This window comes from Schistocerca gregaria, chromosome 5 (assembly GCF_023897955.1).
Source record: "Schistocerca gregaria isolate iqSchGreg1 chromosome 5, iqSchGreg1.2, whole genome shotgun sequence".
Classification (NCBI taxonomy): domain Eukaryota; kingdom Metazoa; phylum Arthropoda; class Insecta; order Orthoptera; family Acrididae; genus Schistocerca; species Schistocerca gregaria.
The window spans coordinates 237,881,650-237,898,592 of record NC_064924.1 but is presented as its reverse complement, the minus strand read 5'-3'; the positions used below and the strand labels follow the sequence as shown (position 1 = coordinate 237,898,592).

At 41.4% G+C, this 16,943-nt stretch overlaps 1 protein-coding gene across 1 annotated transcript in view; it reads left to right on the top strand.

The window, feature by feature from the left end:
- The window catches only part of LOC126272586 (anoctamin-8-like), a 144,005-nt gene extending 142,459 nt beyond the window's left edge, over nt 1-1,546 (top strand). Inside the window, exon 11 of the mRNA XM_049975512.1 lies at nt 1,502-1,546. Within this exon, the coding sequence (XP_049831469.1) occupies nt 1,502-1,510 (9 nt within the window). The 3' untranslated portion in view covers nt 1,511-1,546. The remainder of the gene's footprint in view (nt 1-1,501) is intronic.
- The last annotated feature ends 15,397 nt before the right edge of the window (nt 1,547-16,943 follow it).

The window sequence follows — 16,943 nt, the reverse complement described above, 5'->3', positions numbered from 1 at the left end:
TACATCAGTTTTGGTGTCTCTTCAATTTATAGATCATTATCAAGAGCCACTGTGATTTTGTTATCCAGACCTTTGACCTGAGCTGTTCCTTTCTTCTGTGTTTTAATCACGTAAGTGAAACTACACATTTGCACTTTGAAGAAAAATAAGGTTAGAGTGTACAATGAGACATCATCCTCTGTTTTGAGAAATATGATTCTTTAAATACTGGTTGTGTTGACTTGTACTTTATTGTTCCAAGCAAAATTTTAGTGTTTTGCCAAGTGATAATTCATTCAAAACTCTAATGAATCTGTTGACTATAATTGTCAGTTGCTCATTGTTCTTTCTTCAACAAATTATGCCTCTGTAGCCATCATATTTATTTTCCTTCAAACATCTATTGTACACATATCAAGAGTTTTAGATAAATGACCTTGATGGGTGATATATCCATACTTTAAGATAATTTTTACTTGGTTTTAGCCATTCTAACAGTGATCCTTCACATTTGTGTGTACCATCTGCACCAAACAAAATATGTATCATGTAATTTATAAAGTGTTGCTATGAATTCTGTATTTGGCATTAATTCCAACTTTAAAAACTGAAAATATTGTTCGTAATTGTTTCAAAATGTCTGTGTACAAGACAAAGAAAGCCCCATAACTAGTAACGCCAAAAATTAAAAAGCTTAGCAATTATTCAAGTGCATATAAGCAAGTTGATTTCTCATATATTTAATATACTGTTGCAGAGATTTTATTTCAAACTAGTAACTCGTTCCATGTAACTCCATTTGGTGTAGTTAGAACTATTGCAGTTCCATATTGCTGTGCTATTTATATGTAATCCCTTTTGTTACACATGTCAGATTTAGATTATTTTGTACCCTCAGGTCATAATGTCCATTAAAAATCTCCTTTCTCAAATTTGTGTGACAAAGAAAATTTCATTGTATGAGTAAACTTATATTTAAATAACTACATTATCGCATTGAGAGCATGATCTTTTTTTCTATAAGCCTTTAATATTATTTGGTTAAATCTGTTGTCCTTGAAGCACTTTTATACCTGGTAAAAGGATCAACCACTGTTATATTATGTGAGTGCGTATATCCACTACCTCTTGAAAAGTATTGGTAGTTATTGTCTTAGACAATTGCCCTACTCTTCCTCCTTCCTTCACACACCACTTGTTCCCCAGCTTCTATTGTTGATAGACAGAGAATGGAAAAATTAGTTTGCTGTATAAGATAAATGCACTTTAATTACCTTAATTTTAATTTTGTTGTCCTTGCAGAATTCCTATCTTGACAGTAGTTGTTGAAGAGATTTACAGATTTTAAAAAGACTTTATTACCGTCTTTATTCCTATAGATCATTGTTAGTTTGACTCCTCCATTATATTCTCTTTTTCCCATTATCTCACATTTGATTTATCAGTTTCCCATTTATTTCATTAATTTCAGTCATAATTTGGCATTTCTTTTCATATTGCATTCTGCTGACAAATCCGACAGGCAGCTTGACAGAAGAAATAATAGGTGTCTGAGTCTTTTTTTATAGTAAGTAATGTTTTATTATAAATTGTAAACATTTTACAATTTTTCCAAATTTATTGACTTCTTGGTCTTAAACTTCTTGCCATATTTCAGCAAAGTGTGTGGCGTTCCGTTTAATTTCACAGAGTGATTCCAAGCTAGCAAAGTATTAATTTTGTTGTGTCGTGTTAGTTGTTGTGAGATTTCCCAATGTTCATCCAGCCATGTCCGAAAGAACAGAAACCATCTTCGTATATAAAATGTTATCTTTCTTTACCATGTTGTATCAATATGTCTTCAGATACGTGTATATTACACTCCTGGAAATGGAAAAAAGAACACATTGACACCGGTGTGTCAGACCCACCATATTTGCTCCGGACACTGCGAGAGGGCTGTACAAGCAATGATCACACGCACGGCACAGCGGACACACCAGGAACCGCAGTGTTGGCCGTCGAATGGCGCTAGCTGCCCAGCATTTGTGCACCGCCGCCATCAGTGTCAGCCAGTTTGCCGTGGCATACGAAGCTCCATCGCAGCCTTTAACACTGGTAGCATGCCGCGACAGCGTGGACGTGAACTGTATGTGCAGTTGACGGACTTTGAGCGAGGGCGTATAGTGGGCATGCGGGAGGCCGGGTGGACGTACCGCCGAATTCCTCAACACGTGGGGCGTGAGGTCTCCACAGTACATCGATGTTGTCACCAGTGGTCGGCGGAAGGTGCACGTGCCCGTCGACCTGGGACCGGCCCGCAGCGACGCCCGGATGCACGCCAAGACCGTAGGATCCTACGCAGTGCCGTAGGGGACCGCACCGCCACTTCCCAGCAAATTAGGGACACTATTGCTACTGGGGTATCGGCGAGTACCATTCGCAACCGTCTCCATGAAGATGGGCTACGGTCCCGCACACCATTAGGCCGTCTTCCGCTCACGCCCCAACATCGTGCAGCCAGCCTCCAGTGGTGTCGCGACAGGCATGAATGGAGGGACGAATGGAGACGTGTCGTCTTCAGCGATGAGAGTCGCTTCTGCCTTGGTGCCAATGATGGTCGTATGCGTGTTTGGCGCCGTGCAGGTGAGCGCCACAATCATGACTGCATACGAGCGAGGCACACAGCGCCAACACCCGGCATCATGGTGTGGGGAGCGATCTCCTACACTGGCCGTACACCTCTGGTGATCGTCGAGGGGACACTGAATAGTGCACGGTACATCCAAACCCTCATCGAACCCATCGTTCTACCATTCCTAGACCGGCAAGGGAACTTGCTGTTCCAACAGGACAATGCACGTCCGCATGTATCCCGTGCCACCCAACGTGCTCTAGAAGGTGTAAGTCAACTACCCTGGCCAGCAAGATCTCCGGATCTGTCCCCCATTGAGCATGTTTGGGACTGGATGAAGCGTCGTCTCACGCGGTCTGCACGTCCAGCACGAACGCTGGTCCAACTGAGGCGCCAGGTGGAAACAGCATGGCAAGCCGTTCCACAGGACTACATCCAGCATCTCTATGATCGTCTCCATGGGAGAATAGCAGCCTGCATTGCTGCAAAAGGTGGATATACACTGTACTAGTGCCGACATTGTGCATGCTCTGTTGCCTGTGTCTATGTCCCTGTGGTTCTGTCAGTGTGATCATGTGATGTATCTGACCCCAGGAATGTGTCAATCAAGTTTCCCCTTCCTGGGACAATGAATTCACTGTGTTCTTATGTCAGTTTCCAGGAGTGTATTTAATTGTACTGTGACTCTTGACCTCCTACAATAAAACTTACAAGTCAGAAATTCTAATTGTCATAACATTTTCAATGCTGATTTTGGTGCATTATTGCCATCAACAGAAGTGAAATGATAAGAAGCAAAATGTTATGAGAAGGAAAGTTGCTACTCATCATATAGCGGAGATGCTGAGTCGCAGATGGGCACAACAAAAAGACTCTCACAATTAAAGCTTTCAGCCATTAAGACTTCGTCAACACTAGACAAACACATACACAGACATGCATGCACATTTGTCTAGTGTTGACAAAGACCTTAATGGCCGGAAGCTTTAATTGTGAGAGTCTTTTTGTTGTGCCTATCTGCAGCTAAGCATCTCTGCTACATTGTGGGTAGCAACTTTCCTTCTCATAATATTGTTACATTACATCCTGGATTTTCTGTTGTTTAAGAAGGAAAATGTCTTGTCTAAATTTAATGAATACGTGTATATGCATGAATGTTGACAACTGTATTAAAATATAAGTACATTTAACTGAACTATATCATAAAGTGAAAGCGATGTTTGTTTCTGTAGCCTTGGCACATCATAACACAGACTAACTTCTATTTCATGTTATCATATTGTGCAGTGAAATGTACTTATATTTCAGTAAAATTATTCTTGGCATTTATGTATACAGTAGTGTTTTCTTTAGCTTTGGAGGAAGCTACTTTAAAAAATGCAAACCCCCCTCCCCCCCCCCCCCCCCCCCCACACACACACACCTGTTGATGACAGCAATACATCAAAACTGTTAATGTGGATAATTTATAATAGTTAACTTTGCTGACTTAATAAAGAAACTACCAAAGTTGAAGTGGCTTGCATGCCTTCCAACTGATATTGTCAGTCTTAGCACCCTATTTACAGAATTCATACACTAACTGATAGAGCTATGTGGCAAGTAAACTCTAATCATGCCATACAGCCATCTGGTAACAGGAAAATGCATTATACCTATGTCATTTGCGCAGATTTGTAGCTGTGTACCTACATATGCACAGTGTACTATGAGGAGTAATACAAGCAGGAGATATTCTCTCAACTTAGTTTGTGCCTTTCCTTGTGATTTATTGTGTTTGTATGCAATAAAAAGAATTGGCACAAATAATAGGAAATCTTCCTTTTACGACTGATGAAAAGTAGTCATCTTCAGATATTTTGTCTCTTAGACTACTGTGCTAGCCAGAGACAGACACAGAACTCAGACTGTTTTACACCAAGCTTAAGGCTTGATTTCCAATTTGTGATATTGTTATTACTAAATGCTTGGGCAGTAATCCATATGTTTGTAATTTTAAGTTACATGATTTCTCTGTGCTGAAAATTATGCTTTAGAGACATAAATTACCAGGTTTAACCCTAATGATGCCTAACATGAACTAAATTTGTTGCTCAGTTTCAGACACTTTGTAAAATGCTGGCTTTGCATCTGATACAGCAATGTTTCAGAATTTTTATGAGTATTTCCTTTCTTTTTTATTATGTCAATATTCTTTATCATGTTTTATTTTTATTGTGTTATCCCTTTACAGTACTAAAATGTGCAGTTTTAATCATAAAATTCAGTTCATTTGGTATTATGAATTCTGTGTGATGTATTGCTTGCTATTTCAATTTGACAGTGTACAGAGTAGATGTATGTTGTGAAAGTTACTACTAGTCTGTAAACAGTATGTGCACTTATGTGTATAATATTGTGTAGTGTTTACATAGTGCTGTATCTTTACTTTTAAAGTTCCACACATTTGAAATTGAAGACATTCATAATCAGCTGCCAGTTTTTTAAGTAACCTCCTTTCAGTAAATCTGGCATTTAAAATATTAATATCAAGAAAATCGGTTGTAACATGAAACCCAATCTCAAAAACTACTAGCACCATACATATTATTGTTTCTTACTCTGTCATTATGCAGTACCAAAAATGCAGTCAAAACAAGCCTGGAAGTTATGAGACAGCCCTGACAGATTGAAATTCTGTGTATCATTGTGGGTATTCCTGGATAGCTCAGTTGGTAAAAGTATTTCCTATGACAACAAGACTCCATGTTCAATGTTTGATCTGGCAGTCTTAATCTATCATGGACTGTTTTTACAATGTTTACTTCTCAGACAAGTGGAGACACATTTAATTTTGTCCTGCATCCCTGAGATGCTAGTAAAATGAGGTAGACAGAACCATTGTGAGTTTGGAAAGTAGTCACCAGATAAGATATTTGTAGTTGTAAGTACAGTAGATTGATCATAAACAGTTTTTAAAATATGAAGCATTTGCAGTGCCAATTCTCTGAAAGTGTTTAATAATTGCTATTTTGGTTAACGTGATTTAAGAACAATTTTATAACTGATATTTCTGTAACTGATTGGTCCATTTAGTAAGATATTAATAAACATATTCCCAGAAGAGATAGTCTCTCTCTCCATCAGCATTAGTCTGTGAAATAAACAGTAATGCACTAGATGTTGTGCTGTTACTACCATGCATTCCTCTTGCTGCATAGTCAAGTAGAACATGAGAGCAACAACTGACACACATAGGGTTTTACAAAAAGGTACGGACAAACCTTCAGGAAACATTCCTCACACACGAATAAAGAAAACATGTGTCCAGAAACGCTCAATTTCCATGTTAGAGCTCATTTTAGTTTCGTCAGTATGTACTGTACTTCCTCGATTCACCGCCAGTTGGCCCGATTGAAGGAAGGTAATGTTGACTTCGGTTCTTGTGTTGACATGCAACTCATTGCTCTACAGTACTAGCATCAAGCACATCAGTATGTAGCATCAACAGGTTAGTGTTCATCACGAACGTGGTTTTGCAGTCAGTGCAATGTTTACAAATGCAGAGTTGGCAGATGCCCATATGATTTATGGATTAGCCGTGGCGCGGTACGTTTGTATCGAGACAGATTTCCAGAATGAAGGTGTCCCAACAGGAAGACGTTCGAAGCAATTGGTCGGCGTCTTAGGGAGCACGAAACATTCCAGCCTATGACTCGCGACTGGGGAAGACCAAGAACAACGCGGACACCTGCAATGGAAGATGCAATTCTTCGTGCAGTTGATGATAACCCTAATGTCAGCGTCAGAGAAGTTGCTGCTGTACAAGGTAACGTTGGCCACGTCTTTGTATGGAGAGTGCTATGGGAGAACCAGTTGTTTTCGTACCGTGTACAGCGTGTGCAGGCACTATCAACAGCTGATTGGCCTCAGCTGGTACACTTCTGTGAATGGTTCATCCAACAATGTGTCAATCCTCATTTCAGTGCAAATGTTCTCTTTACGGATGAGGCTTCATTCCAACATGATCAAATTGTAAATTTTCACAATCAACATGTTTGGGCTGACGAGAATCCGCACGCAATTGTGCAATCACGACATCAACACAGATTTTCTGTGAACTTTTGGGCAGGCATGTTGGTGATGTCTTGATTGGGCCCCATGTTCTTCCACCTATGCTCAGTGGAGCACGTTATCATGATTTCATACGGGATACTCTACCTGTGCTGCTAGAACATGTGCATTTACAAGTACGACACAACATGTGGTTCATGCACGATGGAGCTCCTGCACATTTCAGTCGAAGTGTTCATACGCTTCTCAAACAACAGATTCGGTGACCAATGGATTGGTAGAAGTGGACCGATTCCGTGGCCTCCATGCTCTCCTGACCTCAACCCTCTTGACTTTCATTTATGGGGGCATTTGAAAGCTCGTGTCCACGCAACCCCGGTACAAAGTGTAGAGACTCTTCATGCTTGTATTGTGGACGGCTGTGATACAATACACCATTCTCCAGGGCAGGCATCAGCGCATCAGAGATTCCATGCGACGGAGGGTGGATGCATGTATCTTCACTAACAGAGGACATTTTGAACATTTCCTGTAACAAAGTGTTTGAAGTCACGCTAGTACATTCTGTTGATGTGTGTTTCCATTCTATGATTAATGTGATTTGAAGAGAAGTAATAAAATGAGCTCTAACATGGAAAGTAAGCGTTTCCATACACATGTCCACATAAGATATTTTCTTCCTTTGTGTGTGAGGAATGTTTCCTGAAAGTTTGGCCGTGCCTTTTTGTAATACCCTGTATAATGTCCATTATAATTATCCAGGCTCTTATGCCATGGTCGGTTGATGAATTCTGTGTCAATTGACACAGAATTCATCAACCGACCCATGGGATAACAGCCCAGAAAATTATATTGGACATGATATTTCCTGCAGTGAAAGTCTACATTTTTGACATATATAATGCCATTAAACTAATGTTATCTTTATGTGAAATCTGAAAGCCCAAGTAGAATGAAGCAAAATTCATTCATATCACATTGAAAGCATGACCTTGAGGCCAGTAGACACCTTTTTGTAGAGCTTTGTGGATCACCATTTCATCTTCCAACTATCCCATATCAACAGGATTCTATATATTGTCACTATTTGCAAAAAGAAACATGAAATCACACTTTTTGTGTAACAAAAGATAGGTAAAGTAAGCAGCTGTATGCAAAGCAGTAATGTAATATCAACACCTACAAAAGCTGACCTGTTTGCTAGCTTTCATGGTGTGTGTCATTCATCAGCAAAAGATACAGGAAAAAGTTGAACAAAATGACATGATTCAAAGATAGGCAGAATTGTTGCCCTTCACCCTAAGTCAAGGGAGATAGTGCATAACATTGAGAAAAGGAGTTCAACCCATATAAAACAGCAATATGCAAAATTCAAAAATATTTGAAGTTAGAAGACACAGGAAAACAGTTGGAAAATAAGTAAACTACGTGAGAAAGGAAATTGGAAATAAGTGGAACAACAGGAGTTGGCTGTTGAAGTGAAACTTCTGAGGCTTCTGATGCACCTCTGTTCTATAAAGCTTGCTCAAGTATGTGGAGCTCTGCCTGAATCAACACACATTTCTCTAGCTGGTCATGGAATGAAGATATTTTTCTAAACCAAACCTTTCCAATGGGTGAAATAGACCAGTAACTCACCAAACCACCAAAGAGCTCTCAGTATATTTGTTCATCAGAGCTATTATCATCCAAAGTGTAAACTACAACAGATAAAGGGGTACATCACTATTGAAATGTGTCTGTTATAGTTAAAAGGGATGATGAAATATTCAGCAACACGTTTCTACAGTCATAAGCTCCTAAAATTTTGGGGGACTTAGCTGACTGGAAATCAATTTTGACCTTACTTCAGAAAAGGAACGCAGTTCACAATTTTGCTCTGTTGTGTAACATTAAACTTAGATCAAATGAGAAGGGTTTCATGTTGATCTAAATTAGCACGAGTCATGTTTTGCAGTACTGCTATTTCAGTTATTGACTCGGTTACCATATGTTGTCCACAGGTATATATCTTGCATACGCAGTATTTCTTATTGAAGGTGTCATGTTGTAATGATGGAGGGGAACAACAAGAACTCGTGAAACTTCTCCAACAGCCGAAAAATGTTTATTGTTAGAAATCATGTTTGGCTAGTAGCCTGCAGCATAAAATCTGAATGTTGAGAGTAGCACAATCATCATCATTGAATGGTTCCTTTTGGTTGGATATAGCATATATTCCTCGATGTTATTTCTTATTGATGTAAAGTATTTTTCTGTAGTGAAACCTCAATTCATGTTATTTGTAATCAGTTCCAATAATTGGTTTGTTATTTTGGGGAATGTGCTGGGAGCTTCACTAGTGTGCAAAACATAAATATGAAAGTAACTAACACTTGAGGTGCCTGCCAAGTAACATAGATTGGTGACACTTAGACCATGCATAGCAATACAGCATAGTGCACAAGGTAACTGAAAGAAATACACAATAAGATGAACAAAAACTAAACTTTTATTAAAAGTCCTGAACAGGGTATGTGATCACCACAGATGACAGTGCTATGTGCTCCCAATTGGCTACAAGGTTGGCAAAAAGTTTTTGTGGCAGGGCTGCAGTATGTCCCAATGATCCCACATGTGCTCAGTGGGATTTAAGTCGGAGGAATGAACAGTCCAGTCCATTCTCTGAATACCCTTTAATTCCAAGAGCTCCTCCACCTGCACTGCATGATGCAGTGGTGCAATGCCATCCATAAAAATGAAGTCGAGACCTAATGCATCTCTGAAAAGGACGTACTTGGGGAAGGAGTATAGTGTCACAATAACATTGACCGTCAGTGTATCATGTTGGAGATCTGTACACCCACATGGCCTATTACGCCTCCCAACACCATAATTCCGGAACACCAAAATGATCATGTTCAACAGTGCTAGATGTACCCTCATATGCCAAGAAATGGGAGCATGTAATACAACCAGGAACAACTCCCTTTCCTGGACGTGCCAGTTAAGAGAAGAATGAACAGGTTATGGGCCACAGTGTGTATGGAAAACCTATGCCCCCTGACCTCTGTCTCTATGCCTCGAGCCATCACCTTTTGTCACAGAGAAATTTGGTGCTAAAGTCTCTGGTCCATAGAGCTGGAAACACATTGAGACAAGAAAAGCCTCACTGAAGAATTAAAATGCTTAAAAGTACTGTTCTGAAGGAATGGAGTCTCAAATCGTCCAATTGAATGGACAGTGCATTCAAAATCAAGAAAATTGGAAAAAGAAGTGGAGAATGAGACTGAGGAAGAGAAGCCAAAAATTGCTTATCTATCGTCCGCTGGCCCAGTATCTGGGAAGTTTGGTAGATTCCACAGAAACATGACACGCAGTGTATTTCCCTCCTTTCTGCCAAGATAAAATGTATGCTTAGTAAAGTTAACAATAATCTAGGTCTCTGAAAGCTGGGTGTGTTATATTACAATCCATGCAAATGTCTTACATTGGGCAGACTATCAATCACTCCAAGAAAACCTTAGATATCACCAGGACGTAATGTTCACAGTTTACACATGATTTGGGTGTTTAGTAGTTAAATTTTCACACTCCTGTGAACTATGACTTGTGTAGAATTTAATGTGAGTTATGTACTGCCTGCTATTCAAGCATGGATAGCACATTTGTTAGAGATGTTAGGTCACTATTGGTTGCTGTCAAACTATATGTACTTACTGTTCAGTTCAAATAGTCCAAATTTCCTTAACTTACTCTGTTACAAATTGTCTCTGAAAGGCCTTTAACTTTTTTCCTCATTAAATATGAGTAGACTCCAGGAATTCATTTTGAAACACTAATTATCTGCACTCATTACAAAAGATGTTAATAATCCTGTATGCTAACCTTGCAGGTCATAACAATTATTTTGTACTTCATCAGCACATAAGTAGTATATTGATATATTTACTTCCCATCTATTGTATTAACAACTACTTCTTTATTATTTACTTCTCTTTAACTAGTGTTTGCTCAACATAAAATTCTTTCTTTTGTAGTGTCATTAGATTTCAAACTGACAACAACAACTCACTTGTGCTAGTCAAAGTGGGTCCCAGTTGATGATAAAGTAATTGATGACTAACATTTTAAAGTGCAGATAATGAGTTCAATTTTATTGCATTTTATTTTTTACACGAATCTCGGGTTAAGTGTTGTATACAACCAGCTCAAAAATCAGTAAACTTCTTCAGAATTATTTTTATTGAAATGACAATAGCTAATCAAATTGTACAACTACTTAATTTTTTTAAGTATGGTAGGAAAATGTGATGGAAAATCATAGTTCCCTTAACTTTAACAAGTGTGTGGTCTCCTGGCATGTTTTGTATATACTGATGCAACATATTGGTCTGATGAAGTAGTATTGGAACTCAAAAACTTAATGAAGTGAGTCAGTGATGAGTTTGGAAAGACTGATGCTCGTATTAGTACTTTTGGTTTGTATAATTTGCTGAATTACACCAAGGAAAGGGTCCTCCATCTAAAAATGTGGTCACATCTACCAAACCTCCTGTGATGTCTGAAGTGCTAGCAACATGGTCACACAACGCTTCATTATAGTACAAGGCAACACAAGGCAAATGTGGATTGGCAGCCTTTAAAGCCGTGTTCACTTACTCGTATGCACAATTCTGAGAGAGTTGCTCCAGTGACTCAGCATGGAGCCTAAATTGCAGAAGTTTTCAGGAAGAAAAGAAGATGTACGAGAATAAACTCATCAAACAAATTCCTTAGGCTGAGATGTAATAATACGAATTGATGCAGCCACCGACATTCTTGACATTCATCTCAGTGGTTAATAAGCCTGTTGCCAAAGGTGATATGTACACCCAGATCTAGGCTGGCAGCAAAAGCATAAACACATGCTACTGCGATTGAAAGCATCCATTATCACTCTGGTAACCAGCAGACTAGCCACGTGAAGTACAGAAACCACCAGAAACTGGAATTGAAATCGCAACAAAGAGCTGCACAAAATACAACAAACAGTACACCAAAATCATAATCACTGCCAATGTAGCCACTGAAAGAACAATGGCAAATGAGCAAACATAAATATAAAGGAGTGAGACAAAAACCATCCAACTGCCCATAATTTGTGTGAGAGCTTGAGGAGAGTTCGTCCATTGAAGTAGTACTGGAGTATGATGTCTTACCTTAGGAAACCATCCATTCAATTCCTTGAACTCCCAGACATGCATTTTATCTCGTTAGCAAGGGGGAAGAGACAAGCATAGAAAAACCTCACTCGTAAAATGGCACCTTTACAGCAGTGAAATATTTATGGCTTCATGACATAGGTGGAGCAGCTGAAATTACCAACACAGATAAGTCTTTTCAGCTTAAGCCTCATCAGGTAGAGAGATTTTAAAGATACTAATACACCAATGTTAATAGGTTACAACCTCCACTGGAAAGAGAAGATCAGTGAGACGAAGGATAAAGGTATTGTTATGATCTTCTTTAATGAAGCATCGTACCTCACTTTCCCTCACCAGAAACTTGGAAGAAGTCCCATTGTAGTATACATTCCATATGGTGTAACCATACGAATCTGTAGATGTCGAGGATCCACTTCTGCTCTGTGGGGACTGTGTAACATCTTATTGTGTTTTGTTACCTTCTGCTCTTTGGGTTGAACTGCTGAGAGCATATTCTCTGTGCTTTATTCATATGAGGAGTTCAGCACTTCTAAAGTGGCATTCTGAACTATAGACCTCTCAGTATAGTTTTCAGCTCCTGCAGACACAGCTCAGCAGGAAGTGATCAATGACTTGATGCTGGAGGATCTACTGGCTGTATTTGGCTACTATGGTAGTACCAAGAAGTTGGTGGTCACATAATGGGTGTGATCCACATAACTGCTGATGCGCACATTCCAGTTACCTACAGCCACAATTTCCTGTCAGAGTGCCATGTGCAAATTCCAACCAGATGCACTGAACCCAACACCCTTTTGGTTGCAGGGAGAAAGTTCCCTCATTCATTCCTACTATTTCCATAAGGGTGCTAAAATCCTCCTCATTGAGTGCCCCTAACTTGTGAACAAGCAATACACACAGAAAGTGTCTAAAAATATTAAAGATAGCAATAAGAAACTCTGAGGATGTTCAAACAACTGCCACACGGCGAGGAGTATTAATGCTCTTAGATATGTTTGAACTCTAAATGATATGAAATTCTGGATGAGTAATACAACTGAATGACAATATTTACTTATTAGGTCTAAGAAGGGCCATTCTCTCAGCTGTTCTATGCTATTCCCTGAACCAGTTCTCAGTTCGGTTCAGTTACCAAATGAATTTACAAGTATTTCACGCTGAATTGGAGCAGATGGATACTTTTTGCTGAGAAATTAAGCGTCCTTGAGGGTTCTTCATTTTACGTAACATATGTACCAATAAACAGATAACTATGGACTACCTGGGACTTATTCTCTGCCTACAAAGGCTTGCAAAGAATGTGTCATTTTACTGAGTTCCAGGGAACATGTTAATTCAGAGAGATAACTTAGCATATGTGGCATCGAAGGAGATATGTACTGACAATCTTGTGGTTCAGAGAGCTGTCTCTGTACATTCTTATCCCTCACTGTTGAGGTATAGTGGGTTAATGGGAAGCAAAGTGGCTGGAAATGAACAATTTGCTGTATTGGTAACATCAGTAACTGTGCTGTGGCAGCCGTCCTACTACTGACACACCCGAGATCCTTCATACACATCTTTAGAAACAACAGATTTGGATGATGTACAGTATTCTATTATACTTGTGTCATAATTATCGCAGCATGTCTCATTTTGTATTCATTCAAGAGCACAGAGACAAAGATTGTTTGCAGAGCTGCATTCTATTTTAGTTAAAAATAAGGCAAATGTGGTACAAATTTTAAGATTCTCGGTTCAACTTACACCATGGAATACAAGGGATGAGTTAATAATGTATTTTTGGAAGTCTGACTAACTCAGGTTTTTGTAAGTGGTCGTCTCCTACACACTTCTGAAGTCTTACTTCAGCTGCCTCCTTGTTATTTTATCCAGGTCTTAAATATGTTTTAGAACAATGTCTAAATTTTTAGTTTGAATGTTGATGAAGGTAGGTGAGAATGCAAGGAGCAATTGGAATTTTACTCGAGAGGGACCTTTTTCCCATCATTTGTCTCAACAAGAGCATTAATAAAATGCATTGGGCACAATCAATACTCAGGCACACAGAAATTTCAAAGTACAAAAGAAAAGCACAAGGAAAAAACAAAGTAAATGAAATCAAAGAAAAACAAAGCTCTCTGTTTCAGTTTACTGTTTTAGCACCTCTTCTTTTCCCTGCACGCTTGGTGTTTTTCAGTTTAGATTTTATTTTTGCTCTCTTGGCACATATGTATTCAGTTCTTAGGACGGTTTTCAACATCAGTCACCTCAACCCTATGTTTATTTTTCTCGTCATTGCCATTTATCTGGAAGTTTTCAAGGATCTTTTGTAGTTGTCCATCCCTCCCCCTCCCCCCCCCCCACCCCCCACCCCCAAACATAACCCTTGTACCTGCCAGCCATTCCTTCCTCACCCCCCCCCCCCACACACACACATGTGTGTGTGTGTGTGTGTGTGTGTGTGTGTGTGTGTGTGTGTGTGTGTGTGTGTCTATATACGCATTCTCACTCGCCGCCCTCTGATCTGACCCCATGCTCTTAAGTTACTTATTATTGTGTATCGTCTTGCCTTCTTCTCTTGTCTTTCCCAACCTTCATTCTGTATCTCTAATACACAGTTTTCATACAAGAAACATATCTTCCTCTCATGAACTTCTGGTTGTTGTCATCCACCAAACTCATTCCAGATTTCACCACTTTGATAAAAATTGTGTAAAGAAATATTTGGCACAACTTTCACTTGTGTTCCTTAAAAGTATTCTCCCTCTCCAGGTCACATTCCATCCTCCCATTCAGTCCTCCTAACATCACCACACACTCCCTGGTGACCCGCACCCTCACCTCTTATACTTACTGCCACCATAAACCCAATAATCCGTAGTAATACAGCATCATATTTTTATTTTTAGTAATACAGCTTCATATTTATCTCTTTAATGAAAGCCTCTCATATTGAAATTCAATACTATTTTGGACTCCCCTTCTAACTTATTATGCAAAACTGAATTGTTTTGCAAAGGACTTGCTTTCTACTGTTTGTGATGTAAACTAGAAATTTCAGTTTGCCATTCAGCTGCATAATATTTCTGAAACAATATATCAAGGTTCTACTGTCACTAAAACTCTTTTAGGTATAATTCCAATATAACCCTTGATAAGAATCATTATACTTTCAATAGATGGAGTGTCTGCTATTTTGATACTCGCTAGATGGGAATGTATGAAGGCAGGTGCGATTAGTGATGTTGGCCAGGCAAATGCCCAGTGGGCAGGACATATATAAATGGGAATTTTCCCAAAGCAGTTTTAAATGCCCAAAATGTGGGCATTTATTAAAAAGTACTTTTTAAAGTTTTTACTGCTAGAATGCATGATTTAAACAGAAGAAATTGCTTTATTATCATATGTAGCAACATTTGAGACAAACTATAGTTTCCTATTCTGCTCCTTTCTGTACCTACTTCCATATGACTGCACTGCCAGGATGATAAAATTGATCTCATTAAAGATGTCAAAGATGCCCAACCAATAAAAAAGCAGAGTTGCAAAAGCTTTTCCAGTACAAAATATCTGCTTATAAAAAATTGTAAATGCTGCTTGTCAGTTAATGCTAAAAATTCACAAATTTTGTGGCATTTAAGAATTTTGGGCATTCACACAGGCATTTATACGGGTCATTTGCCCCAACTTATAAATGCCCAGACATTTCAGGCCACTAGGTCTCCTTTCACATTGAGTCCATCCCAATGGCTCAAATAAATTTTTGAAAGTTTCTGGGTATTATTTGGCTATTTCTAAAACCATATTCTATTGAGCTTCTTAGGGCATCTAATCTAAATAGCACAACCCCTCCCTCCCCCCTCCCTCCATCCCTCCCCCTCTCCCTCCCCCTCTCCCTCCCCCTCTCCCTCCCCCCTCACTCCCCCTCTCCCTCCCCCTCTCCCTCCCCCCTCACTCCCCCCTCTCACTCCCCCTCTCCCTCCCCCTCTCCCTCCCCCCTCACTCACCCTCTCCCTCCCCCTCTCCCTCCCCCCTCACTCCCCCTCTCCCTCCCCTCTCACTCCCCCTCTCCCTCCCCCCTCACTCCCCCTCTCCCTCCCCCCCTCACTCCCCCCTCCCAAACCCCTCCCACACCCCTCCCTCCCCCTCCCCCCTCTATCTCCCCCCTTCCCCTCTCTCCCCCTCCCCCCTCTCCCCCTCCCCCTCCCCTCTCACTCACCCTCCACCCTCTCTCCCTCCCCCCTCTCTCTCCCTCCCCCTCCCCCTCTCTCTCCCTCCCCCTCTCTCTCCCTCCCCCTCTCTCTCCCTCCCCCTCTCTCTCCCTCCCCCCCTCTCTCCCTCCCCCCTTCTCTCCCTCCCCCGTCCCCCTCCCTCCCCCGTCCCTCCCCTCTCCCTCTCCCTCTCTCTCCCTCCCCCGTCCCTCCCCCTCCCCCCTATCTCCCCCTCCCCCCTCTCTCTCCCCTCCCCCCTCTCTCTCACCCTCCCCCTCTCTCCCCCTCCCCCCTCTATCTCCCACTCCCCCTCTATCTCCCCCTTCCCCTCTCTCCCCCTCCCCCCTCCCCCTCTCACTCACCCTCCACCCTATCTCCCTCCCCTTCTCTCTCCCTCCCCCATCCCTCTCCCTCCCCCATCCCTCTCCCTCCCCCGTCCCTCTCCCTCTCTCTCCCTCCCCCGTCCCTCTCCTCCACCTCTCTCTCCCCCCTCTCCCCTCTCTCCCTCCCCCTCTCTCCCCTTCTCTCCCCCTCTCTCCCTCCCCCTCTCTCCCCCTCTCTCCCTCCCCTCTCTCCCCTTCTCTCCCCCTCTCTCCTCCCCCTCTCTCCCTCCCCCTCTCTCCCTCCCCCTCTCTCCCTCCTCCCTCTCTCCCTCCTCCCTCTCTCCCTCCTCCCTCTCCCTCCTCTCTCCCTCCTCTCTCTCTCCCTCCTCTCTCTCCCTCCTCTCTCTCTCCCCCCTCTCTCTCCCTCCTCTCTCTCTCCCCCCTCTCTCTCTCCCCCCTCTCTCCCCCCCCTCTCTCTCTCCCCCCTCTCTCCCTCCTCTCTCTCTCTCCCACCTCTCTCTCTCTCCCCCCTCTCTCCCTCCCCCACCTCTCCCCACCCCCCCCCCTCCTCTCTCTCTATCTGTCTCGCGTGTGT